Source organism: Mustela putorius, unplaced genomic scaffold (assembly GCF_011764305.1).
Source record: "Mustela putorius furo isolate JIRA1106 unplaced genomic scaffold, ASM1176430v1.1 tig00000228_pilon_pilon_pilon, whole genome shotgun sequence".
NCBI classification, from domain to species: domain Eukaryota; kingdom Metazoa; phylum Chordata; class Mammalia; order Carnivora; family Mustelidae; genus Mustela; species Mustela putorius.
The window spans coordinates 3708087-3734909 of record NW_025421322.1 but is presented as its reverse complement, the minus strand read 5'-3'; the positions used below and the strand labels follow the sequence as shown (position 1 = coordinate 3734909).

Below are 26823 nucleotides of genomic sequence, written 5' to 3'. Positions count from 1 at the left end.
TCACCTCTACATGTTGGGGGCCATTCTTGTTTTCTTAGCTTTCCTGACCTGGAAGTAAGCACACCATCTTTCTGCTTGGTTCAATCAAGACCACTTTAGAAAGTACTCAGAGACCATAGGCAGGTGTAGACCACAGGCAGGTATATTATATATATATATATATATATATAGTTATATATATATATATATATATATAGTTAATGTAAATCAGTGGATTCCCAAAGTGTGATCTGGGTACTTCTGGGGATACTGAACACTATTTCAGGGGTCTACAAAATCAAAACTATTTAAAAAACAATACTAAAATTTTTTTGCCCTTTCACCTTATCCCTTTCACCTTATATAGATATATAATACATATATATCTATGTATGTGTGTGTGTGTATATATAATATATATATATATAATATAAATTATGAACACATGGAACAGAACTGTTTCTAGAACTTAAGTTCCAGATATAAACATAACGAAGTCCAGTCATGCAAAGACTCTAACTGATGGAGGTTGCCAAGGTTCTTAGCATTGGCTCTTTTTTTCCTTAGTTCTGTCCCCATGTTCAGTGTCTTAACCAATCATGGCTGTGAAGATCTGAGATATCTTCAGCTTATTCTAGAGCTTATCTTTGTGTATAACAGAAACATGTTATAAGGAGGGTGGATTTTGTAAATGGAAGGCATTATTGTTTGGCTGAGCTCTAGACCATAATAATTTGAACTACAGCACTTTTCTGAACGACAGAATTTATTTATGAATGACAGAATTTATTGATCATATCATATAAGGTTTAAATCAAATATATACTTTATATTATCAAGTAAACTGTATTCTTTTTTTAAAAAATTTTTAAAGGTTTTATTTATTTATTTGACACAGAGAGAGAGAGATCACAAGTAGGCCAAGAGGCAAGCAGAGAGAGAGAGGGAGGAAGCAGGCCCACCGCGGAGCAGAGAGCCCGATGCGGGGCTCGATCCCAGGACCCTGGGATCATGACCTGAGCTGAAGGCAGAGGCTTAACCCACTGAGCCACCCAGGCGCCCCAGTAAACTCTATTCTTAGCAAGGACCGTATCTTCCATAGCTCTTCCCCCATAGATCCTAGGTATTGCGTTAACATGTAGTTAATGTAAATCAGTGGATTCCCAAAGTGTGATCTGGGTACTTCTGGGGATACTGAACACTATTTCAGGGGTCTACAAAATCAAAACTATTTAAAAAACAATACTAAAATTTTTTTGCCCTTTCACCTTATCCTGTCATGAGTGTATGGGAGAATTTTCCAGACACTATATGACATGTGATGATGTCATTCCTCTGATGGCTAATGGAAAGTGTACTTGTATACTCTTGTGCTTTAAAAGTTTCTGAGTTTTAGGGCGCCTGGGTGGCTCAGTGGGTTAAGCCGCTGCCTTTGGCTCAGGTCATGATCTCAGGGTCCTGGGATCAAGTCCCGCATCGGGCAGGGAGTCTGCTTCCTCCTCTCTCTCTCTCTCTCTCTCTCTTGTCCCGCCGGCATCGGGCTCTCTGCTCGGCAGGGAGTCTGCTTCCTCCTCTCTCTCTCTCTGCCTGCCTCTCTGCCTACTTGTGATCTCTCTCTGTCAAATAAATAAATAAAATCTTAAAAAAAAGTTTCTGAGTTTTAGTTTCTTAATATAGATAGGTATAACCCACATAAACAAAAGTTCTTCAAGTTTCTCCATAGTTTTTAAGATTGCAAAGTGGTCCCAAGACCAAAAAGTTTCAGAACTGTTGGTGCAGATAATTATGTATTGAGTTGAAAATAGAATCAATCTGATATTTATAATTTCTTTTCCTGAGTTTACAGTTGGGCCTGAAATTCTTTGCTATCATTCTCTGTATGGGTTAAGGTACAGTCTGATACAGAAGCCACAAGAGACAGAAACCACATGGTTACTTGAATAGAGAAAGTTTAATATGAAAAATTATTAACTGTAATGGGGGTTTGGAGTAGCAAGGGATTGGCTAGTAAGAGACAAAGAGAACTCTAAAGAATGTAGGAATAGTAGAAATCAGGACTAATCCCTCTGAGACTAAAACACAGTCCCCAAAAAGAAGTCCCCAGGGCTTGAGATATACACATTGTTGGAGAGGACACAATTTTGTCTCACTGAACAGCAGAGAAGTTGCTGTGGTGCCATGCTGGTGGAACTTGCTGGAAATCTGCCCTCTAGAACTTTCCAGAAACCTTTCTCTTAGGTCGCTCGGGAAAACTTCTCATGGTGAGGTTTCTCACTGGAAGCACTCTGCACCGAAACTGCTCCAGGGAGAAGCAAGTTTGGGTGGGGACCACTGAGTGCTGTATCTGCCTTGCCCTGCAGGAGCTCACTACGGAGAAGCCTTGCATCTTTCAGGATGCTGAGAAGCAGTTCCCAGGGCTGGAATCTGCCAACGGAAAACATACAAATCAGAGAAGAACACTCTTTTGCAATGTGTCTCCATGGCTCTCTATTGACAGAGCTTAACATTATTCTCTCTGATAAAGAAAAAGATTTGAAGGGTGGTTGGGTTATGGACTTTGGGGAGAGTATGTGCCATGGTGAGTGCTGTGAAGTGTGTAAGCTGAATGATTCACAGACCTGTACCCCTGGGGCTAATAATACATTGTACGTGAATAAAAAATAAAGAAATTTTAAAAAATTAATTAAAATAAAAAAAATGGAATCTTAAAAAAAAAGAAAAAGATTTAAAGAACCTAGTTCCATTTTAACAGAGCATCTAATGAAGGATGAATTTAGAGCTGAGAGGAAATAAAATGACAAATGGCCTACTTAACTTTCACTTAATAAGTAGTTTATCAATTACCTATGTCTCTTAAAATTTCTGATGTTTTTGTTGTATGGAAAGCCATTCATTCATTCAACAAACATTTATTCAGTGACTATAATGTTCTAGGAACTTATAAACATAAGCATAAATTGTAGGCTATTGCCTACTAACAGTTCCTCTCTTTTTTCCCTCAATAAGAGAATCCCAATTTTGTTCTTCTCCCTTGCCATAAACTTCAGGGAAGTCCATTCCTTATCTCAGCTACAAGCCCAGCTTCATGGGGTGAATCACCGTTATTCTGAATAGATTTTCATGGTCCCATTTCCTTTGCCAGCAGTGGTTTTGTGACACAATTCTGACCAAAAGGACATGAAGGGACATCTCCAGAGAGGGTTCTAGAATGTTTTTTTCCACCATCTTGAAAAATGGTATTCAGAAAGAAATAACCCTCCTCTGTTACTGGGCATTGTCATGTCTTCATGTGATGCTTGGAATTTGGCAGCCATCATTTGAGGGGAGGGTGAGAGCCTGCTATGCATAGCAGAGCAGGAAACGGAAGTAAATGAAAGAATTGATCAAACCTAGAAACACCTACCTCTTGGCTTCTTGTTTTAAAATTCAGTTGAGGGGTGCCTGGGTGGCTCAGTGGGTTAAGCCTCTGCCTTCAGCTCAGGTCATGATCCCAGGGTCCTGGGATCAAGCCCCACATCGGGCTCTTTGCTCAGCAGGGAGCCTGCTTGCTCCTCTCTCTCTCTGCCTGCCTCTCTGCCTACTTGTGATCTCTGTCTGTCAAATAAATAAATAAAAATTAAAAAAAAAATTCAGTTGAAGGTGTTTCTTGTAGTTACTGGATATGCCAGACTTTTGAGACTACATATGCTAATAAGATACTGTCCTAAATCCCAAGAGACTTATGGTTCTGTCAGAGAAACAAGTAAGTGAAATAAAAGTTTAAGATTGCTATGATAAAAAAGAATAGTAGTTGAATTCAACTGTAACATGCTAGCTCCAGCTCACTATAAAATTAGGTTAGAAAAGAGAAACATTATCAAGGGAAAATGTTTTGTTAAGTTGCCTCTTGAAAGGAAATATTTCCAAGTTTCCTTGCAAATAGAAAGTTACATAATGTAATATATTTGATCAGAGCTTTGTCTCTGCCCCAAACTCTTCCCAGTAATAGTAGAAAAGATGAACAGTTGTCAAGTAGTATTATTTTTCAAGTACACATAAAAATGATAAAAAAGAGTAACATAAATCCAGTTTTAATAAAAAGCAGCAACAAGTATAACAAGGAAATAATCTTTATGTTAGTATTTTTCGACTCATAAAACATTGTGGTATGTGTATTCGGTGACACAAAAGCAATTTTGTTATTCCAAAGAACGAGGTCTCAAATATCAGATTTCTCTTACATTTCTCTTGGAACACCTAGTTGAGAATTCTGGTGATCTAAAGTGTGCCCTTAATCTGAATTCCAACTGGAATTGTTGGAAGCAGAAACAAATTACGCTACTTTCATAATTAAGTGAAGCTGAGTGACCCTTTTGTACATCTCAAATTTTCCTACAGCTTTCAATTGTTCATAAAGGCTTCTGTCTTTTATTTGCAGGTTGAATGATAATCTCTATGCTTTCCTTCCTGGAATCTTCAGATTGGCTTTGCATAGACAAATTAAAATAGAGACTTGAGGCATTTTTTTGTTTTGTTTTGTTTTCTGAGTAATTCAGGAGAAAAACAATTATTTTTATTTAATAATATAACACACCAGGCACACTAGCCTCCAGGCCTTACCACTTACTGTTCACTTGGCCTCAGGTTTCTCTTCCCTTCCCATCTGCATGGTGCTCCCCTGACTTCCTCAGTCATCTTCTTGCTGATGCCTTCACCACCCACCCTATCTAAATTTCATCCCTTTCCTCTTCATTATTTCCCATTTCCCGATTTTTCTTTTCTTCCTTGCCAGTTTTCAAAACCAAATCTTATGAATTAGGTACATATTTCTTTTACTGTTTCCCTAACTAGAATATAAACCTCATGAGGACAGGAATTATGGTCTATTTGTTTTTATCACTGAGGAATTCCCAGCACCTAGAATAGTGCTGATATACATAAGAACTAAATGAACATCTGTTGACTGACTTACAGTGGGATAAGAGAGTCAGAAAGGCCTGGGTTAGAATGTAGTTATTTGGGGCATCTGGGTGGCTTGGTGGTTTGGGCCTCTGCCTTCAGCTCAGGTCGTGATTTCGGGGTCCTAGGATCGAGCCCCGCATCGGTCTCCCTAGGATTGAGCCCGGCATCTGTCTCTTCCCCCTCTCTCTCTGCCTGCCTCTCTGCCTACTTGTGATCTCTCTGTCAGAAAAAAAAAAAAGAATGTAGATATTCTATTTGGCCTGGGGGAGCTCCCTTATACCCCTTTGAACTTCGGTTTCTTCACCTATAACATGGATGTGCTACCTTACATGGTAGTTTTAAGGGATTAGTGAGATAATGCACAAGTGCTAACCCTCTTCCTTTTCAAACTGAGGAAAGACTTCAGAACTTTATTTTCTGATATTATTCCTCTTCCTTCCACAACTCTTCTTTATGGGTATCTCAGTCAGAATTCTAGTAGAAAACTCAAATTAGGATCATTTGAGGAGGGTTGAGGTCTAGGGGCACATAGCAAATAGAGGAGGAGCCCAGGAAATAGCAGAGAAATCACTACCTGTAGGCCCAAAGGGATGAGGGGAAGAAAGGAGAGCTGGGCCCCCTGGTGAGCTCACAGGAAGGGAACAGGGAGAATAAATAACCTTATACTCCTTTCTCCCTCAGATGAACTCTTGCTGGGTCTCCTTATCTTCAGACCCAATTGTAAGCCAGAGAGCTGAGAGCTCAGTGATGTCGGCCCTATAGGTCAGCCCCTAGGGCACAGGGCAGATGGGAAAGAATGGAGATTGAATCTGGGGGGCCAAAGAAACCATTCAACCTTACTATATCCAAGATACTTGTTTTGCGAGGGATAGAGAGGGTAAACACAAGGTCTAATTTTCAGTAGACTCATGGTTAGGATGACCAGAACTTCAGTTCAGTGCAATAAGCACCATGCAAAAGCCAGCACAGTGTGTTATGGGCACATGGAAGAGAGGTATCTCTTTCACAACTTAAATGTCAGCGATAGTGTGTGGGGGGCGGTGGGAGGGGGTACTGGTAGTTTGACTCAGAAAGGCTTTCTGGAGATTAAGATTGGTAATTTAATTCAGAGACCATTTTAAAGTGTGACAGTTTTTTAAGAAGAGAGGATGAAATGTTCTCTGTAAGAAAATTTTCTTTCTTTCTTTTTTTTTTTAAAAATATTTTATTTATTTATTTGACAGAGGGAGATCACAAGTAGGCAGAGAGGCAGGCAGAGAGAGAGGAGGAAGCAGGCTCCCTGCTGAGCAGAGAGCCCGATGTGGGACTCGATCCCAGGACCCTGAGATCATGACCTGAGCCGAAGGCAGCAGCTTAACCCACTGAGCCACCCAGGCGCCCCTGTAAGAAAATTTTCTGACTAAATATAAGAAGATGAAACTAGGGTATGGAAGTGAGGATGAAATTGAAGGATAGAATGAAATAATTTCAAAGGTTTTTCCTGGCTTTTATGTTTTAATAATTAAGCTATTTGTTGTCTTGTTACTTCTGAACTGTTAGACTGTAGTTCTTTAGTACATGAAAATGAGTATAAAATTTGTAATAATTTCTCTTGTTTGCAGAATTTGACTTCAGGTTTCAACCATGAATGGTCTTAAATTTAACATAACTCATTTTAGAAGGGAATATAATGTTCTGAGAATAAATCATGTAAGTTTATTACATATTGAAACTTAATGCAAAAAAGAAAACAATATTAATAAACAAGTCTGATTTGGGTTAACGTTCATAAGGTTCCTTTATTTAACATTCTCTTCATAGACTGTTCTAATCTTCAAGAAAACTCTATGACTCTACTTCTTGATCATTTCTAATGAAAGCAAGCAAACTCATTACACATCACCTGTATATGGTCATAAGAAAGATATTTATATATGGTTTTCAGGTTCAGTGATAACACAAAAAAGATAGATGCAGGCAGGGATCAAATGACAATGAGCTAAGGGCCTTGGGAACCTGTGCAAGAGAGAGGGTGAGAAGGAAGAAAACAAACTTTTCTTGAGTACTTTTCTATGCAACATAATTTGTGATGGGTTTTCCAGGTTACCCAAGTGAACAGCTGGCAAGACCACAGCACACTTAAATTGGTGCACTGAGAGATCTCACTGTGGTAATTATTTTCTTTGTAATTAGACGTAATTACAGTGAAGTGTAGTGAGGAGCTTGTCCACAACCAACATCAAACAAGAAATTTCAGTGGTATCCCTAGCGCTGTAGCTACAAACGTCAGATGGCGGGGGACAAAACAGCCAATAATTATAAACAACTAGAGAGGGAAGCGTGGGCAGTTAGTAACACTTCAAAAGGCTGCACATCCCAAGATGCTTGGGATGTTTGGGAAATCCAAAGAAATGAGTCAAATGGGATGGAGGCAAAAGCAATGGAGGCAAATGTGGAGCGGCAGCTCTTGGCCGGCTCAAAGGAAGGTGCTCCGGCCCAAACCGGCTCTGAGTCCTAACTAGGCCTTAGCCCCCAGCTCCTCCAGTCTCAGCGCCTTTTCCCCACTCCTAGCGCTGTGGCCGGCGCGTCCCTCCGCCCCCGACCCCGCCCGCCCCACCGGGGCCTGGCTCCGCCTACCAAGCCTGGGCCGCGGCTCGCTCCGCCTACTCTCCCAGGACAGAGGCCCGCGGCCGGCGGCCGAGGGGCGGGGCGGCCCGGGCCGGGAGGAGCCGCACTCCCGACGGGAGGGGGATCCGCCGCGGAGTTACGGGAAAGTTGGTCCGAGTTCCTGGAGTTTCCCCCAGTGGTTCCCGGCGCTCGGCCGGCCGGTGCCCCGGCTCCTTTCCTCCCTCCGGCCTTCACCGCCCACCGCGTCCCTCCTTCTGTCCTCGGCCGCCATGGAGCAGCCGCCAGCGCCCAAGAGGTAACGAACGCTGGGAGCGGGGCGAAGGAAGGAGGCGGCGCCCGCGGCCGCTGGCGGGGTTGGCTAGGCCGGGCCGGACCGCGACCCCCTCTGCGCCTGCCAGGCCCGGTCCGGGCGCGCCGGGCGTCAGGAGGCGGGATCGAGTGCTGGGCCGCGTCTGTCCACAGGCCGAGGGCCCCGCGGGGAGGCCGAGCCTCGCCTCTCCCGCGAGCCGGGCCTGGCAGCGTGGAAAGTCGCGGGGCAGCGCCCGGCTCCCCGCGGCCGGACTCCCGGGCCGGGCGGACTTTTCCCTCCTGGCAAGTTCACGAAGCCCGGAGATGGGAAACTGGGAAACAGCCATGTAGGCATTCTTGTCAAATGTTTGTCATAATGCTGCCTTTTATTTGAGAAGGCGGGTTATTAACAGTTTAAAGAACTCAATATTAATAGCTACACAGTGTGTAAAACTTGTACATATACTGCACTGACAGGTGTTCCTCCCCTTACGCCCCTCAAGTTCAAAAGTATTTATGGATGCAAGACAGTAGGAATCTTAAATTAGAACCCCTCCCCCATATAGTTTTTTTTTTTCTTCTGGCATATAAAAATAGTGATGCTTTGGTATTTACTGTTTATATTTAATCTTTAATATATTGGAAGAGTAAGAGTAACAGTGGATACTTTTAAAGTATTTTGAAATGGTCATCCTAAATCAAGGCTCTCCGTAGCTTTAAGTTCAAAAGGTGCATTTTTTTTCCCTCCAAGAATGAATCAACATCAGTTAACTGGTGGTGTTTAAAGCATTTAATCTGTCTTTCATTTTTTTATGAAATAAAGGTACTAATCTTTCTCCCAGAGAGTGCTGTTGTGAAGATTGAGGAGTTCCCCTGTTCTGATGCTTAGAGATCTTTAGATGAAAGGTGATATATTCAGGGACATGGAATAATTAAAAAGGTAGGAACTTTGTGAGCTCTTGTGAATTGTGTGACTAGACACATGAGCCTTGAAGCCTGGAAACCATCTGTTCAGGTGAAAAAAGGTGAGGGGGGGGGGAGTTGTGGAAGGGTTTCCAAAAGAGACCTGCTATCAGAGCCCTCGATAGTTTTTATCTGGTATTTTGTGTTGAACTCTAGTATTGACTGGGCACCCAGTTTTCATACCATAGAAAAAAATTGGTGACTTATTTTTTCTCTTCTATTTTGGAAGGACCGTAAGGGGGCATCTCTGAGATGATGCCCTAAGGTCAACTCGAACAACTCCCCATTGAAGTAGAAGGGATCTGTTCATTAGCTCTAAGTTATCAGAGCTTCTTATAGGTATAAGAGATCCCCCGTCCTTGCAGGGACTCTGGAAAACCTAGAAGGGTCAGGGGGACATGTGGGTGGCACATATAACCATTCCATGTCATTTATACTTTTTCAAAGTGGGGCTTGCACATCCAACATGCTTATTTTTAGTTCTCTTTCAGAGAGACTTACGCTGATCCAGGAGAGCATTTCTGAAAAGCAAGATATGTGTATTTAAGCCCATATATTCGAGTATCACTTAAAATTTTTTCATAGCATTTTCATTTTCATAATATCATCATAGCAGCCCTGTTAAGTAGGTTGGATCACAGGTATTAATCCTGTTCTGTAGCTGAGGACACTGAAAGAGTTTGCCACATGGAAGACTATGACAGGGATTACTGACCGTGAGTTTTTGTGTTCTCCCTATGGATCATTACCTTCTAATAATAAAATATAGATGCCATTTTTGAGGTCATTTTGTTTGCCAGGAATGTTGTATATACATTCCTTTATTTTATTGTCTTAAGAAACAGGAATCCTGGCTCTGCAGCTTATTATGCTAGTTCTAAATTTAATTTCTTCATCTGTAAAGTGTGTTGTGAGGATTAAAATAGGTCATGTGTAAAGCACTTAGCACAGGGCTCCGTAATGTGTTCCGTGATGTTAAATGTTGTTAGTTTATTCTTTGCTAATTAAATGAAGCTCAGAGAAGTTAAGTAGGTGGAGGAGATGCCAGAACCCTGAGTCTGATTGGCTGCAAAGGCTGTGCACTCACACGATATACCATGCTACCTCTTTGTAAAGATTCACTTTCTTAGCCTTCCGTGATATGGTGGTCATTTCTTTGCACAGTCCTCTGGGCTGTCTTCTTGTTCTTTTCCTAATCCCTGTAGGAATGTCGCTTTGCTTTGCGGCCTTAAGTAGCACTTTCGTATGACTGAGACACTTTTTTACATGGTTACATTTACGCTGCTCATGTTCAGATCTGTATGACCAGCAGCTGCTGTTCGGTTGGTATATTTGATTTTTTCTTGCAGATCCACACTTCCATTATTCCGTCTAATTTGTCACTAAGTCCTGTTGAATTCTCCATTAAAAAGTCTGGATTCATTTTCTTTTCCCTTTTTCATTTTTGATATGATTACCCCATTCTTGGGTTTTATGACCCTCATACTTGATTTACAGCAGTGCCTTCCAACTAGGTACTTTAGTGCAGTCGTTTTAAAAAATTTTTTAGCAGAAAGGCTCTGTTTGGAGTAGAGGCAGGGGACTAGGACTTGGTTCTCAGTGCCTTACCTCCTTCTATTCCCCTTTTGCTGCCCTACAGAAACTCCTAATGATCCTTAAGACACTGTTTGCTTTAATGTGTCTTGCACATGGCTTCTGATTTGTCAAAACAGCACTTCCACCATGGTATTCCTCTTTAAAAAAATTTTTTTTTTGGTGTTGGGTCACACTAGCCTACTTAGTACCCAAGATCCCTAGCACTTGGTCTTGGATTTAATCCCCAGGCTTTTGTTACTCTTCTCCAATATGAATCTCTCCTCCTGAAGTTCCCTTTTATTTTTTATTTAGGCTGTAGGCCGTGGATACTTCTAACTTTGCCTTTGTTCATCCTTTTCCTCTAGAGAAGTTTGTGTTATTTTTTTGCTAGTAATCTGTGTTTTATTCTTCCTTCAAGGCCTTTTTCATAAAGTATCTTATTTGAGTGCTTTCTAGCCCAAGGTATTTCTCTATATTCCTAATATGATGTCCATTTGACTATATGCCATCTTCATATTGTTCTTTCTTCAGTTATAAAATTTTAGATATTCAAAAGATAATAGGAGCTAATTTAGTATTTATGTATCACAGTACCCAGCTTTAGAAATAAAATATTGTGAATATAGTTGAATTTTCTTAAGTATATCTCTTCTCAGTTGCTTTCCCTCCCTATCCCCTGAAGGATTGTCACTATCCTGAATTGGGTATTTCTTATTCTCATACCATATGTGTCTTTGTATTTTTATCATGTTGTTCATATATATCTGACCTAGTGTTAGGCTTGGGTGTTCGTGTCTGCCTTTGCTCTTGGGTGCCATTCTTTTCCTCTGGGCGCTGGAGATTCCCCTTTGCAGCCAGATCTGAAAGTCATGACTAGAGGTTCTAGAAGGCCTTTCTTACCTCACATCATTGACTTGGTCTCACCAACAAGGCTGTGTTAAATACAGACAATGGATGTGATCACTTATAGTAACTGACTTGAGGTATCAGAATAGCTTTATATTCCTTAGATTTCCTTAACAGGTCTGCCACAGAGGTCTTCATAAGTCCTTATGAAAATAAGGTCCCTCTGGGAATGGAAGTCCATTAAGTAGTTTTTAATTATTAGTGTTTCAGTAAGTTGGGTTTCTCAGATTTCTTTGTAGGGGATGAAAGAAAAATGACCACACGATAGGTAAGTTGCAAGAGATAGAAGAGGAAATGAAATGATCAAAGCATGAGATCTTCACCGAGTAGAACATTCATAAAAGGGGAGATGGGTCTCTGTGATAGGTGGTGGGTAGCATGAAAACTCTGGTTACTTGAAGATAGATAGTTATATAGATAATATTTGTTAAAGAGAGGACAGAATATCATTGCTGGAGAGGAAGACTTTACCAGACAGGCCTTGTTCCTCAGTTAGATTATAAGATTAATAGATACTTAAAATTTAAAATTCATTAAGGTAAACTTGGAGGAAAAGTTGGGGTGAACAGTGAAAACACTAGAAGGATAATAAGGGAGTAAGCTCCTGAAATTGACTCTCGAGACAGATAAGGAAAGTTCTTTGATTTAAGCCATGGTTAGAGTCTTTGCAATTTTCTTTTTTTACAGTGTGAAAAGATAGTTGGGGGAAGTAAAATTGAAGATTCAAGTTAAGACGTTAGGGTTACAAAGTACATTCACACAAATGGAAAGTGAAGGTAAGAAAACAGTTATTTCGAGGAACCTGGGTGGCTCAGTGGGTTAAAGCCTCTGCCTTTAGCTCAGGTCATTATCCCAGGGTCCTGGGATCGAGCCCCGCATCGGGCTCTCTGCTCAGCGGGGAGCCTGCTTCCTCCTCTCTCTCTGCCTGCCTCTCTGCCTACTTGTGATCTCTGTATGTCAAATAAATAAAATAAAAAATAAAAAAAAAAAAAAAAAGAAAAGAAAACAGTTATTTCCCAAGGGAAAGTGTTGCTGTGAACAAATGGAGTGTTAGTCAGAAGATAATTAAGGAATGAAAAAGCAAAAGTAAAAGGACGAAGATATAGAAGGACGAAGTAGAAGGTATTTATAGATTCCTCAGCATGAAAAGCCCATATCTACCTGTAGTATCAGCAGCCCTGACCTTAGACCAGAAATTGGGAATGCAGGTATACAGATGGCGGGGAACTATTGACTCTTAGAACTGAGCTGTTGTGAGACAGAGCAACAAACCAGATAAGCAGATAGTAGGGTATGGCGAAAATCATGAAGGCAGTAAGAAGAGGTGTGGGCTTCCTTTTGTGTCGATATTACTAATTCATGTGCCCTTGGGATCAGAATTCTTCTGTGCTTACTACTGGAGAGATTGACAAATGGGGAGCTAGAGTTTTCTTTTGAGATGATGACCTGAGGACTGTACAAAACAAAGGCAGCAACCTCAGGTGGTAGAAGGCCCTGGAGGACGCTCCCAACTTCAGAGGCGGGCTAGGGGAGAGGTTCTGAGTATTTCAAAGGGCAAGAAAGGATTCAAGCAAACAGGAGCATCTTTTTGCATTAACGACTGGGTCCCTAAAGCATATTGGTTCTTCTTTTGGCTTTTCTCGGTTAACTGGGGGTGGCACCAACTTCTTTAAAATTGATTTAGGCTCTTAGGATGGGAACAGTCAGTTGGTTCTTCTTCCTAAAGACAGGGAGGATGACTATAACCTCTGGATCAGGTCCTGGTGAGCAAACTTCAGTTGCACATTAAGACAGGAGATAAGCTCAGTCTTTAGTCCACCCAAGGCAAAGATTAATTTATCTTTTGTTCTTTAAGGGACTGAGATATAGCATATATTAGTGCTAAAGAATTTGTTAGAAATGTAAAGAAAAAGGTAAACATGTATTAAACTTGGCTAAGTTGAAACTTGTTTTTCTAAAGTAATCTAAATGTTCATTGCAGAAGTGTGTATCAATAAAGCTTTAATAATAAAAGGTCTAAATTGAGTATTTCTTGTTTGGATTATAAGGAGAGGGGGAAGTGCTTTGAATTTAATATTTCTGGGTTCAGAGAAGTCTGTGTTGAACTAAAGGTCCCGTCACTTTAGGCCATCAGGTATTAGTGGCTCTGAAAAAATTAAAAAAAAAATAGTGATGGTGAAACCCAGGACAGACCCACATACATATAAAACTAAAACAGAAGTTTCACACAATGTACTATGTGGGATGTTTTTGGTATTTTTCTCTTTTCCTTTATGTTCTGTTTCATTGAAAAACTGCTGGTCAGGAGCCACCAAATTATTTTCACAACCTTCTAATGGGTTGTGATCTGCAGTTTGAAAAGACATTGTCAGCATATGTAGTAGTGACAGTCAAGAAACTGACTTCATTTCAAACTCTGTCCTGATCCACAAAAGCTTAGTGATGGCATTGACAGAAGGATCCAGATGGGTGTGAGTGTACCTGCCTATACACACAATAGGATAGAGCTGAAGGGGAGAAAGGAAACTTCTCTAAAAACTACAGTATTTTGACTGTACCAGGACAGTATATCGTTCCTGACTGAAGTATGGGAAAATGGACAATGATGGTCTGTGATGTCTGACAGAATTCACAAAAGAATATGTCAACATAAGGCTTGCAATTAGGCACTCGGGTCCCTTTTCGTGTGGAATGACCCTGTGCAAAGCTATCATTATGATTGCCTCAGCTTCTGACCCCCTCCCAGCTGCACCCTTTCTAAGGACCAAAGGTCTCTAGGTTTTTCTGCTAAAGAGAAAATTTATACTATCTGATAGAAACTTTCTTTTTTATTTGTCCCAGGTCTCTTTCTTGTGATTTTATTTGAATTGCCTCATATGTTAGGATTATTCTAATTTCAGTTCTTAGCTCTTGGAACAGAGTCTTTATTTCAAATGTCTTTTTATAACTGTTTTTTCCACAGAGTCTAACATTGGACAAATGAAAGTAACAAATATGTAAATAGCCATGTATGAATATTAAAAATAAGTTCATTGTTTGCATGCTATGACTATTAAGATGCTAATTGCCTTGAACATCTTAAAAGTATATTAAAGGATGTATCTTACAAAATGACTTGGTAGCAAAATGAGAATTACAGAAAACTGTTAATGTTGCTGGTAATTAATATAAGTATACATGTGATAGTATATGTGAGTTCTGAGTTTTTTACATGAATCAGGGGTACCTGGGTGGCTCAGTTGTTTAAGCATCTGTATTTGGCATAGGTCATGATTCTGGGGTCCTGGGATCGAGCCCCACATTGGGCTCCCTGCTCAGTGGTGAGTCTTCTCCCTTTCTCTGTCCCCCCAACCTCTGCTTACTTGCTATCTTTTTCTCTTTCTCAAATAAATAAAATCTTTAAACAAAATGAAATAAAACAAAACTTTATATGGTATCAGACATCTTAGTAAAGAGGTCAAATAGAGTAACATTTTCAGATAGTTCCAGATATCTTGATATAAATATTAGTATCTTGGTGTCTGGACACAGACACACATGCTCGCTCTCTCTCTCTCTCAGAAAATTGGGGAAATTGTTGTGCGTATGTGATTCCAAGGATGAGGTAGTTTTTATATTCAAAATATGGAATGTTACTCTCTGTCCAGATCAGTTTTCATTTTTAGGATTTTTGATTTTCTGAAATCATGGGACCTATAGTTGGAAAGGAATGCAAGTTAAAATTATTTTTGTAATTTGGGTGAACCCTTTACGTATTTGAGGAAAGCATGAATTAAAGCTAATAGGCAGCTAATTTCCTTGACTTTTTCTCTCTGGAGCCAGATGATCTCTCCTGAGTCTGCAGAGTTGCTGAGTTGCTCCATTTGCCGGTTTCTTTCTAAAAACTGGCTTTCTAAACTACAGAGACTCTTAAGTGTAGAGAAGAAACTGAGGGCTGGTAGAGGGAGGTGGGTGGGCAGATGGGCTAAATGGGTGATGGGTATTAAGGAAATCACCTGTTATGGTGAGTGCTGGTGTTGTATGTAAGTGAAGAATCACTAAATTATGCTCCTGAAACCAATATTATACTATGTTAACTAACTGGAATTTAAATAAAAAGTTTGGAAGAAAAAAATCAAAATTGGCTTTATTTACTCACTGATCATTACTCATGGTAGAAATTGGATGTCAGCTTTGAGTTCATTCATTTGCTCATTTATTAATACATTAAATTAATTTAATTAATAAATTAATATTTATTAATTTATTCAGTGATTATTAATTAATTGCATTTCAAATGCTAAATGCTGGGTATGTTGTTGAAGTAAGCGGTTGAGATCGTTGACCTCATAGGACATACACTGTAGTTGGAGCTTGAACTATGAAGGATAGGAGTAGCCTTCCCTGAATCAGACAACCTTTTCAAATGGGTGGAGACCATCCACGGAGCAGCTGGCACAGTGTATGAAGACCTGCAGTATAAGCTCTCCTTGGAGTTCCCCAGTGGCTACCCCTACAATGCGCCCACGGTGAAATTCCTCACACCCTGCTACCACCCCAACGTGGACACCCAGGGGAACATCTGCCTGGACATTCTGAAGGACAAGTGGTCAGCCCTATATGACGTCAGGACCATCCTGCTGTCCATCCAGAGCAAAATGGTGGAGCCTGTTTGATAGGGTAGTTGGACAGAGCTTCTCTGAGAAGGTAATACTAAAGCTGTGATACGGGTTTGAGAAGTTATCCTTGTGAGCAGCTGGAAAGAGTATTCCAGGCAGAGGGAAAGCTTTGAGAAGGCCTGGAGGTGGGAAAAGCATAGCGTGTGGGAGGAATTGAAATGAGGCCACTGTGGCTGGATTGTAAAATGGGAGAAAGTGGTTGGAGATGAGGTCAGAGAGATGGGCAGGGATTCAATGATGCAGGCCATGGAAAGGAATTTGGATGTGAAAGTGCAATGGGCTGTCATTAAATGGTTTTAAACAGAATTTTAAGCAGTTTGTTTTAAAAGATCATTCGGGTTGCTTTCGGAAGAATAGATTGTAGAGGGTTAAGAATGACAGGAGGGGAACAAGTTGGGAGGCTATGGCTGTGGTTCATGGTTAGATGGTGGAGTCAGTGGAGATGGAGAGAAGGGTGGACAGATGTAAGTTAAATTTTGGAGTTGGAAATGAAGGACTTGCTGATAGACTAGGTGTGGGAATTGGGGAAGAAAGAGAATTTTGGCTCCTGCATTTTGTGTTTGAGCAACTTGGGGGTTGGAGGAAGACTGGGAGAGGAACAGGGTGGGGAATCTCATAGTCTTTTTCTTAGAATTTCTCGACGCCCAGGAAAGTGAATCTGTTGGGCTCTGATATTAGGTGGTTCCCTTAGAAGAGGAAGTGGGTAGGAGGAAATGATGGGCACTGACTTCTTTTTTTAACCTCTTATTTTCACTGCATTAGTCAAGAGAATGGGAATCATACTAAGCCTTTGTTAGGTGTTTGCAACATTCAGGTGTCCTGATAACCTGCTATTAAAAAAATTTTTTTATTGCAAAATAAAACATCAGTAAAAAATAAACATACAGCGTGATAATTACCTTAAGGCGGACACCTTTGTAATCACCAGACAGGTTAAGAAATAGAACTCTGCTGCCCTTCCTTCTTAGTGTTCCATCCTAGTCATAGCTGCCTTTTCCCATAAGTAATTCTTATATTGACTTCTATAGTAATAACCCAAATGTGCATTGCTAGATGCTCTAGGTTGGTCTTGCCAATTAAAAAATAGTTTTTATGGGAAATGTCACTTTTCATTTTACATTAGTTCTCCATCCCTTTTCTCTTCTCTTTACCTGTTGAAGAATGCAGGACGTTTGTAGCTTTCCACAGCTTGGATTTTGCTGACTACTTACCCAAGGTGCAGTTCTACTGTTCTTTTGCCTTCTGTATCTTCTGCCAGTGAGTAACTGGATCCAGACACTGGAAGGCTCAATTTCGATCCCTTAGTCTTTGTGATAGGTGGTGTTTGGCAAGACTGTGTTAGTCACTTAGTATGTAGTTATCTCTCTTTTTTTGTGTTGTTAGCAGCTGTTGATGGTTAGTGCTTATTTCTGGTAATTCACTGGATGTTGCAAAATGGTGAAATTCTAAATACATCATTTTGTTTTCATTTGTTAATTGGAATGTTTTTTATAGAGTCACCTCCCTCATCTTTTTTTTTTTTTTTAAGATTTTATTTATTTTATTTGACAGAGAGAGAGATCACAAGTAGGCAGAGAGGCAGGCAGAGACAGAGGGGGAAGCAGGCTCCCTGCTGAGCAGAGAGCCCGATGCGGGGCTCGATCCCAGGACCCCGAGATCATGACCTGAGCCGAAGGCAGCAGCCTAATCCACTGAGCCACCCAGGCGCCCCCACCTCCCTCATCTTTTGTTGGATTACGCAGTGGTACCGTTTATAAAAGTAAGACAGGATAAATGCTTGATTCTTCCCCTTTACCTGTTTTCAAGAAATTGCATTAGTTCCCTATTTTTCTCCAAAGGGCACCAATTCTTCTTCTTCTTCCAACCCCCCCCCCCCCCCCCCCCGAGGATTTTATTTATTTATTTGATAGAGACACAGTGAGAGAGGGAACACAAGCAGGGGGAGTGAGAGAGGGAGAAGCAGGCTTCCCACAGAACAGGGAGCCTGATACTGGGCTCCATCCCAGGACCCTGGGATCATGCCCTGAGCCGAAGGCTGGTGCTTGCTTAATGACTAAGCAACCCAGGTGCCCCCTTTTTTTCTTTTTTTAAGTGCCATTATGAACCAGTGGATTTAAACATATTTGGTGGATTTTAATCCATTATAGTTCTTGCAGCTGAAGCTCAAAGTGGCCCCCATCTTTGGTTAGTGGAAGGCCTTTCAGGGACAACGTGACCCATAGCTTCCTTGTTGTCTGCTGTGAAAAGATATTCGGGGCCCATCATGTCCATTTCCTGTTCTGGATCTGGAATCAACCATTTCTTCGAGAAGTACTACTCTCTTTTTATGAGAAATGGTATTTCAGGACCCCAACCTGCACGCTAATTTGTTAGTGCCACTTTAATTTTAAATAGTGTTTTTTCATAGGTAGAAGAACTGACTCATTCTTTTTTTTTTTTTAATGATTTTATTTATTTATTTGACAGAGAGAAATCACAAGTAGATGGAGAGGCAGGCAGAGAGAGAAAGAGGGAAGCAGGCTCCCTGCTGAGCAGAGAGCCCGATGCGGGACTCGATCCCAGGACCCTGAGATCATGACCTGAGCCGAAGGCAGCGGCTTAACCCACTGAGCCACCCAGGCGCCCAGAGCTGACTCATTCTTTCCAATGGTGGGGTACTGTGTCAAAAAATGTGATGGCACTGACATTTTCTTCCTCTGGCTAATATCTCTATCATACCTTTATGTTTCTAAGTTTAAGTCAGAAATTGGGTGTATGTCGACAAATTCTGTGGTAGAGACCATTTTGAGTGGACTTTTACCTTCACATTCCCCCTCCCTTAACTTTGGTTACCCTTTGGTCCAATGTTTCCTAATATCCAGCTTCACTTCTTTCTCACCTCTGAATGTTTCAGGTGACCTAGTTTCTTCTTAAACAAAAAGATACAGAAAATGAAAGAATCTGAAACAAAAAACACCACTAGTGATAAGATTAGATTTCAGTCCTTATTTTTTAAGGTAGACCTTTTAGCCTGCTTTGTCTTACATACATAGAAGTGTATCTATGCACAAACAAAATTCAGGGGCATCTCGAGGCTGCTTTATAAATCCAGCCCTGTCTACAGTATGATGAATTGCAAAATGAAGCATATCAAAATCTTAAATGCCATATGTTATTCCTTTTTAGTTTTGATCTTAGCCCCTTTTGTTAAGTTTTATTGTACTTTCAAATAAATAACATCAGGTTTGTCTCAGTGACATCGTTGGCACTTTACGTTTGATGCTATGTCATGTAACTTTAGAAGGAATTAGTTTTAGTGTAATTACTTACTGTATTAATTACTGCATTGGTTATATGTATAAACTGCTATGTGAATTAGTTTGTCATCTTGCAGTTAAACAACAAACAGTAGCCATTTTCCAATGATCAGCTATTTAAACATTTTAGCATTTTTAGGTGAAATTTGTAACATAGAGGTTTGGATCACAGAGAAATGATTGGTCTGAATAAAATCTATAGTTCATGTAATTTCTAAGAATTATAAGAAATAAGGATAAAATTAAGCAAGGGAGCCTCATGAAATTCTAGGGGAAATTAAAAATATACAAATTAAACTCTTGAGAAGAAAGTATTTTGATGACTGTTTTCCCGGTAGAATGAATTTTCCTTCTATGAGCTTTGCTTCTCATTGTATACTTCCAAGGTTTTGTTTTTGTTTTTGTTTGTTTTTTCCTCATAGAATAGAATTCAGGTACTAGGCAAATGATGACAATGGGATCCCCTCCCTGCTATATAGACTCTCAGCACTTGATTAGATAGCTTTAATTAATATACCCAAAACACTCATGTGATTTCAGAGAGCCTGCCAAAATAGTGATATAGTTATACTTTATATTTAGCATCATTGGCCAGTATGATATACCATGTAATGGATTTTTCCAAGTAAATGAAGTAAACTACTTTAAGCATTATATTTTAAAAATATTTTACAAACACTTTTATATAGCCAGTTTTGATGGAAATCATTCCAAAATGAAGGCACTTGACCCAGTCTTCTGAAACTGATAAAAAAAGTAAATGATCATGCTTTTCTTGTTCATGAAAGCAGTCATAGAAACAGTTCATATAATTGTTCATAGTTTTAGTTCATAGAAACAGTTATGGGTGCTTTTTTGATGTGTTTGAAGCTTTGTTGCTGTATACATGTGGCTGTTTTTTCCCTAAACCTCATCTTGTCTTTCACTGTTACCTGTCATTCTCATTACTGTGTCCTTTTCTAAACTGCTACTTATCTTAGAAATAATTACCTGACCTGACAGTCGCTATTCCTTTCTGAAAGTAAACTGCATGCTCTTTGTGTCAGTTTTTGCTTACCAGAAGTGTTTTTCTCTTCTGCAGGGCTCATAGTATATCTTGAAATGATCTTTTGACTTAAGAGGAGGAACATTATATGCAGTGAAGGGGAAAAAAAATTATTTCAACTTCCCTGAGTTTCTAAGATTTAAGATGAAAATAACCAAAGTTTTTGCATCTGAAGAGGAACAGGATTTTATCTTAAGCCTGTGGAATTCCTAAGCTAAAAAAATTTTCTATCATTTTGGAATATTATATTTTGAAGACTCATGGTATTATTACCAAAGTGAATTGGAGTCAGTTACACCTGTGCAAATACAGTAACACTACACTTATAGTTGTTTGTTTTAAATTTCTATGGGTAAAGTATTTAGACTATTTATCTTTCATATAGGGATTACATTTTTTTGTTAGATATAGTTGAAATTTTAAAAATTTTATTTTTATTTCTAAAAAGAAAAAACAAAACCAAACAGGTAAAAATTCTCCAAATTTAAAAAAGCAAAAACATTTTCACAAATCACTATAATCTTAATTTGTTTACAAAGAACCACAGGGAAATACTGAGAGTGGCTTCATATGTGCTGTTACTGTGCAATAAAACTGTACTGAGAAATCAAGCAAAATAGTGTCCGTCTGTGCAAATAGCTGAACTCAGCAAGTTTCCACAGCCCCCATCTCTATTTATGAAAGCCTATAAAAATTAAGCAGAAGTCAGAGCACGGAATTCATTGAATGATACACATGTTAATATTGTCAGTTCAAGGTTTCTCTGAAATGACACTTTTATTAATGTAGGTATACCTTTAATTAATGTATTTATGTTTGGGATTAATGCAATTAATTCTAGTATTCTAGGGATGGAAATGAGTTGTGAGTGTACAGAGACTAAATGCTCATATTTTGTTTTCAAATTTGAGATGTAGGGAAATAAGTGAAGAGCAAAATATATGAGTAAACCTCGTTTTAAAGTGTAGGTAGTGTCTTTGGCACAAATTATGGTAGATTTTTTTGTATGGCAGGTACATGTGTAGACCTTGGCAAGTTTCCTTTTTTATTTTTAATCAGTTAGAGATTCTGTTCTCTTTTTTAGTTCTCAAATCTAGGTATGGTTATTGAGTATTTGAAAATCTTCATAAAGACCTGAATGAAAAGTTATGACATTTATTACTGCATATTTCTTATTAGATTATTTTTAATCTTTATTTTAGCAGAAAATGAATATGTCAGCATTTTCAGATGTGCTGTTTTATGTTTGTATTTTCTGGATTTTTTTTTTTTTAAAGATTTTATTTATTTATTTGACAGAGAGAGAGAGATCACAAATAGGCAGAGAGACAGACAGAGAGAGAGATGAGGAGAAGCAGGCTCCCTGCTGAGCAGAGAGCCCTATGCGGGACTCGATCCCAGGCCCCTGGGATCATGACCTGAGCCGAAGGCAGAGGCTTAACCCACTGAGCCACCCAGGCGCCCCTGGATTCTTTTTTTTTTTTTTTTTTAAATAATTCAGTTTATTAAAGTGAATGTAGTAACACGTCTTTAAAGCTAGGGAGTATGTTGCAGCATTTCTTAACTTTGAATAGGTTTGTTACAAGAAATTAAAAGGAATTCTGTCACTTTCCAATTGAGGTTAAATGAAAAGATTCTTAGAAAATAAAAATGAAAGACTCTAAAGGGTGAAGGAAGGAGAAAAATCTCAGCTTCTTTTCCTTTAAAGCTCTTTGCCAGGAAATTATAAGTTTAGAGTACTTTTGGGCAAAGAGCCCAACTTGAGAGGAAATGGTATGATAGAGCTGAAAAATAAGACTTTAATTTTAAATAGTCTTCTGTCTATTGTAGAGCATCTGTTTTCTTAGGTGGATTTCATCTCATTCTAGTGCCAGTAATTAACTAAACCCTCATACATTTTAAAACAGTTTTGTAAAAAGTAAATCCTCTATGAGATCATCAAATCACATCTCTTTTACTATTAAAACAGCGATACTTACAACCAAACAATTAAGAGCCAGAGCTCTAGAGTCAGACTTTGGTTCTTGTCTTACCCTGCCATTTACTCAGTGCAGTGGTGGGGTAAGTTAACTTTTCTAAGTCTCCATCTTGCAAAATGGAGGTAGTAATAGTACCTTTTCTTTGAGTTTTGTGAAGATTAGAAGAAATAGTGATTGTAAACCATTTGTCTTGGAAAATATCTTCTAAAGTGTTTCAAAAATGTGTCTGTCACTGTTAACATCTTCTGAAGAAACACATAGCTTTCCAAAGAGATAAAAGGACAGCTTTCACTTGGTTAAATATGTTCTAGTTGAGTTAAAAAAAAATGAGTTGTATTACTTTAGAGCTAAACATCTAAATATTTACAAAGTGTTTGGCCTTTAAAAAACAAAAAGGGAACAGAAAAAAATGATCCTTAAATTTTATGAGTTTGAGGTAAAAATGTACTTTCTGTGGTTGAAATAGAAAAGGTGTTTGATCTTCCTGGATTCAAGACAGAGTCATTGTTGTATAAATTAAAAATATTAGTTAAGGGACACCTGGGTGGCTCAGTCAGTTAAGCATCTGCCTTCAGCTCAGGTCATGATCCCAGGGTCTGGGGATCAAGCCCTGCATCAGGCTGCCTGCTTCTCCCTCTCACTCTACAGTGCCCCCCTGCTTGTGTTCTCTTTTGCGTGCTCTCTCTCTGTGTCAAATAACTAAATAAAGTCTTAAAAAAAATTCTTTAAGGCTAGTATTTAGACTGACATTGCTTGATAGTGGAATTGAAAGACTGAAGAATGAAAACCTTTCATGTGTTTTAAAGATGTTTTACTTTTCTAACAGTATTCAAGATGAAACAACTAGGGTTGAAGAGAAGAACTTCATTTTATTTTACTTATTTAATTTTTAAAAAGATTTATTTATTTTAGAGGGAGAGAGAAAGAGAATATGTGGGGTGGTGGGGGGGGGTGGCAGAGGAAGAGGAGGAGAGAGTCCATGGTAAGCATAGAGCCTTATGTGAGGCTCAGTGAGGCTCAGTCTTAATGACCTTGAGATCATGACTTGCGCCAAAACGGATGCTTAAACTGACTGTACCATCCAGGCACCCAGAGGAAAATTAAAAAAAATTTTTTTTTTTTAAGATTTTGTTTATTTATTTGAGAGAGAGAGAGAGAGTACACAAGCTGGGGAGGGGAGGGGCAGAGGGAGAGGGAGAAGCAGGAACCCTGGGATCATGACCTGAGCTGAAGGGAGATGCTTAACCAACTGAGACACCCAGGTGCTCTGAGAACTTAAACTTAAATGAGGTATTGCATGTAAGATGCAACATAGTGCTTAGCATATGGCAGCAATAACAGTATGTTAATAAAGGTTCTGACTTACTAGATAGCTTCTATTAGTGGTAATAAAGCCGCCAATTGTGTGATTAGTAAAATATAGGGAAATTTGCCATGAAAGAAAAGCACACTGAAAATTACAGAGCCAAAATGAGGTGGAAGGATCTTTAAAGGGAAGGGTACCTCTGTTCTTGCAGAGTTGGAAGTTCTTTTCTTCTGCAGGATTTTCTCTCTAACTAGGTCCTCCTCTCCATGATTAGTTTCCCAAGAGATCTAGAAGGCATATCCTAATTATTCTTGACAAGAGAGCTAAGAGCAGCAAGATAGAAAGCCTTCATCTGTATTCCTCTTTAAAAGTATTTGGCCAAACTACACATCCCAAGAAAAAAATGGGCAAAGGACTTGAATAGACATTTCTCCAAAGAAGATATAGACAGTAAGTCTGTGAAAAGAACCTCAACATTCCTCCCCATTAGGGAAATGCAAATCAAAACCACAGTGAGATCATGTCACACTGTTTAGGATGACTATTTTATCTATATATCTATAACTATATCTATATTTATATCTATATCTATTTCCAGAAAATATGTGTTGTCTCAGCTTCTTTTCCTTTAAAGCCAGAAAATAAGTATTGTCTAGGATATGTAGCAATTGGAATTCTTGTACCCTGGAATGTAAAATACTACAGTCACTGTGGAAAACAGTGTGATGGTTCCATAAAAAAGGAAACATACAATTACCATATGATCCAGCAGTTCCATTTCTAGGTATATATCCAAAAGAATTGAAGGCAGGGACTCAGAGATGTCTGTACACCAGAGTTTATTTTCAGCATTATTCACAGTAGCTAAAAGTGTCCACTGATGAATGGATAAGCAAAATATGATATATACATTCTGGTATATTACTCAACCTTGAAAGGAATGAGATTTGTCATACATGCTACCTACAACATAGCTGAATCTTAAAAACCTGCTAATGGAAAGAAACCAGACACAAGACACCTACACTGTATGACTGGAGTTCATCAAGACACAAAGTAGAATTGTGGTTAGTTCCAACGAGGGGAGGGGAAAATAGGAGGTCTTTGAATGGATAAAGAGTTTTAGTTTGGAATAATGAAAAGCCCTGGAGAATGAAGAGTGGTGATGGTTGCCTAACAGTATGGATGTACTTAATGCCACTTAAGTGTACACTTAAAAATAATTAAAACAGTAGGGGTGCCTGGGTGGCTCAGGTGGTTAAGCATCTGACTATTGCGTTCAGTTCAGGTCATGATCTCAGGGTTATGAGATCAAGGCTTGGGTTGGGCTCCATGCTCACCGTGGTCTACTTGAGGTTTTCGCCTTCTCTTTCCTTTTGCCTGTCGCCCCGCTCTCATGCTCTCTTTCTCTTTCTCTTTTTCAAATAAGTAACTAAATAAAATCTTTAAAAACGTAGTTAAAATAATAAATTTTATGTTATGTATATTTTACCACAGCTAAAAACAAAACAAAATAAACCTTTAGCCCGTCATAAGTAGCTGGCCGTGCCTTCTTTCTTCTGAAGTTTATTTCCATCTCTTCAAAGCTAAAGAGACGTCCTTAGCAGAAGTTACAACCTGTCTGCAAACTTGCAAACTGCTGCTCCAAAGCTGGAAACAGAGAAAAGAAAGAAGGATTAAGTATAGTCCTTTCTTTCTCTCTCTCTCTCTCTTTTTTTTCCTACCTTAAGTCTTTTATGACTGCTCTGTTTCTTGCAGGGAGCTAATTTGAAAAAGCTGTTAACTCCTGACTAGCATCAGAGCTCCAGTCCCCTAAATTTGCACTCTCTTTTTTTGTCCTACCCTTCTATTTTCACGTAATATTGCACAGATTACTTCATCTACTTTGTAGAGAAGGTTGAAATTCTGTGACTGGCAGGCAGAAGAAGTACCTTATATTCGTTCATCCTAATTTCATGTGATTATTGTTCCTACATAATTTTTTTTGTATATAGGAGGGCAGTTTCCTCTCGTTCTAACTTTCAGGTAACCATTGAACATGTCCCTTCTTATACCTTTATATTTATTCTTATAGTCACATTTTTGTTCCCCGATTCTAGAATCTTTAAAATCTCTATTTGTAAGGCTTCATTCTGTTTAAACATGCTCAGTCCTTGTCTGTCTAATGAAGCTGCTTTAAGGTAGCAGGTTTTTAGATATTGCTTGGCGAGATCAGAAACCTTTTTTCTGTTCTTATCCCTCTTATCTCCCTTTCTTTCTTTCTTTCAAGGTTTTATTTATTTGAAAGAGTGGATAATAGAGCAGGAGCCAGGGGATGGGGAGGGGAGGTAGAAGCAGACTCCTCATGGAGCAGGGAGCCCTGACTTGGGCTCGATCCAGGGACTCCAGGATCATGACCTGAGCCCAAGACAGACCCTTAACCAACTGAGCCACCGAGGTGTCTCTATATGTTTCTGAAAGCTTTCTTTTTCTCTGGCCTTCTGATTTTTCTATTGCTTCTGTTTCTCTGTTTTAGTGCTCTTCTTTCCAATTCATAATTGGCACTGACCTTGCATTGACATGGCCTTCCTCCTCTTTTTTTAATGTAGTTATTTCCTTGGTGAGTTTATCCACTCTTAAGTCTTCAACTTTGATCAAAATGACCCACAAATACATACCTTTAAGAATCAGTCTTTTGTGGTCAGTGTTACCCAGTATTTTCAATCTACTAGATAACAGTTGACTACTTCGCTGTCTCTCAGAAGTAATGTGTTCACAACGGAATCTCTGCCTTCCACTCTCTACTGATGAGTGACATCACTCTTGTGCCAGTTTGCATTTGGTGTGTGTGTCTTCCTTCTGCTTAATTTCCTGTAGTAGTTACTCTGCTCCTTAGGTTCTTTAAGACCAAAAGGAAGAGAGATACACAGATTGTCTTCAGTGATAGAATTTTATTGCAAGGTAACTCAGGAAATGTGCATGGGGTAGCATGGGAAGGTGCATAGTCAGCTGCTTGTTCCGTATGTGCTTCAGTGTCTCTGATCCTGGCTTGTGGAATTTGCTCTATTAATAAAGGAAGTAGCAGCTTAGAGTCACTTGGAAAAATGACGTAAACTCCCATGGCCTTTGTCATCTTTGTTCACGTGTCATTCATACTTTCTGAAACCTAAGGTGAATTGGACCATTTTGCACATGAAATTTGGAACGTCCCTGTTGGCATTTCAACCCTTGGGTGGATGTTTTCGGCCTCTGGATCAACTTCTAGCTATATTTAATTTTTATTGCTGAGATGGTAAAGCTG

General features: G+C 39.4%; 1 protein-coding gene across 2 annotated transcripts in view; it reads left to right on the top strand.

Moving 5' to 3' along the window:
• The first annotated feature begins 7587 nt into the window (after positions 1-7587).
• Positions 7588-26823, top strand: part of STK3 (serine/threonine kinase 3) — a 273495-nt gene continuing 254259 nt past the window's right edge. Inside the window, exons 1-2 of one of the 2 annotated variants that reach the window (XM_045077978.1) lie at positions 7596-7822; positions 8639-8755. Coding sequence is in view for 1 of the 2 variants with exons in the window: in XM_045077977.1 (XP_044933912.1) it covers positions 7797-7822 (26 nt within the window). In the remaining variant the exon portion in view is untranslated. Of the gene's footprint in view, positions 7823-8638; positions 8756-26823 lie in introns of both variants that reach the window. The other variant, XM_045077977.1, reaches the window with a different exon arrangement.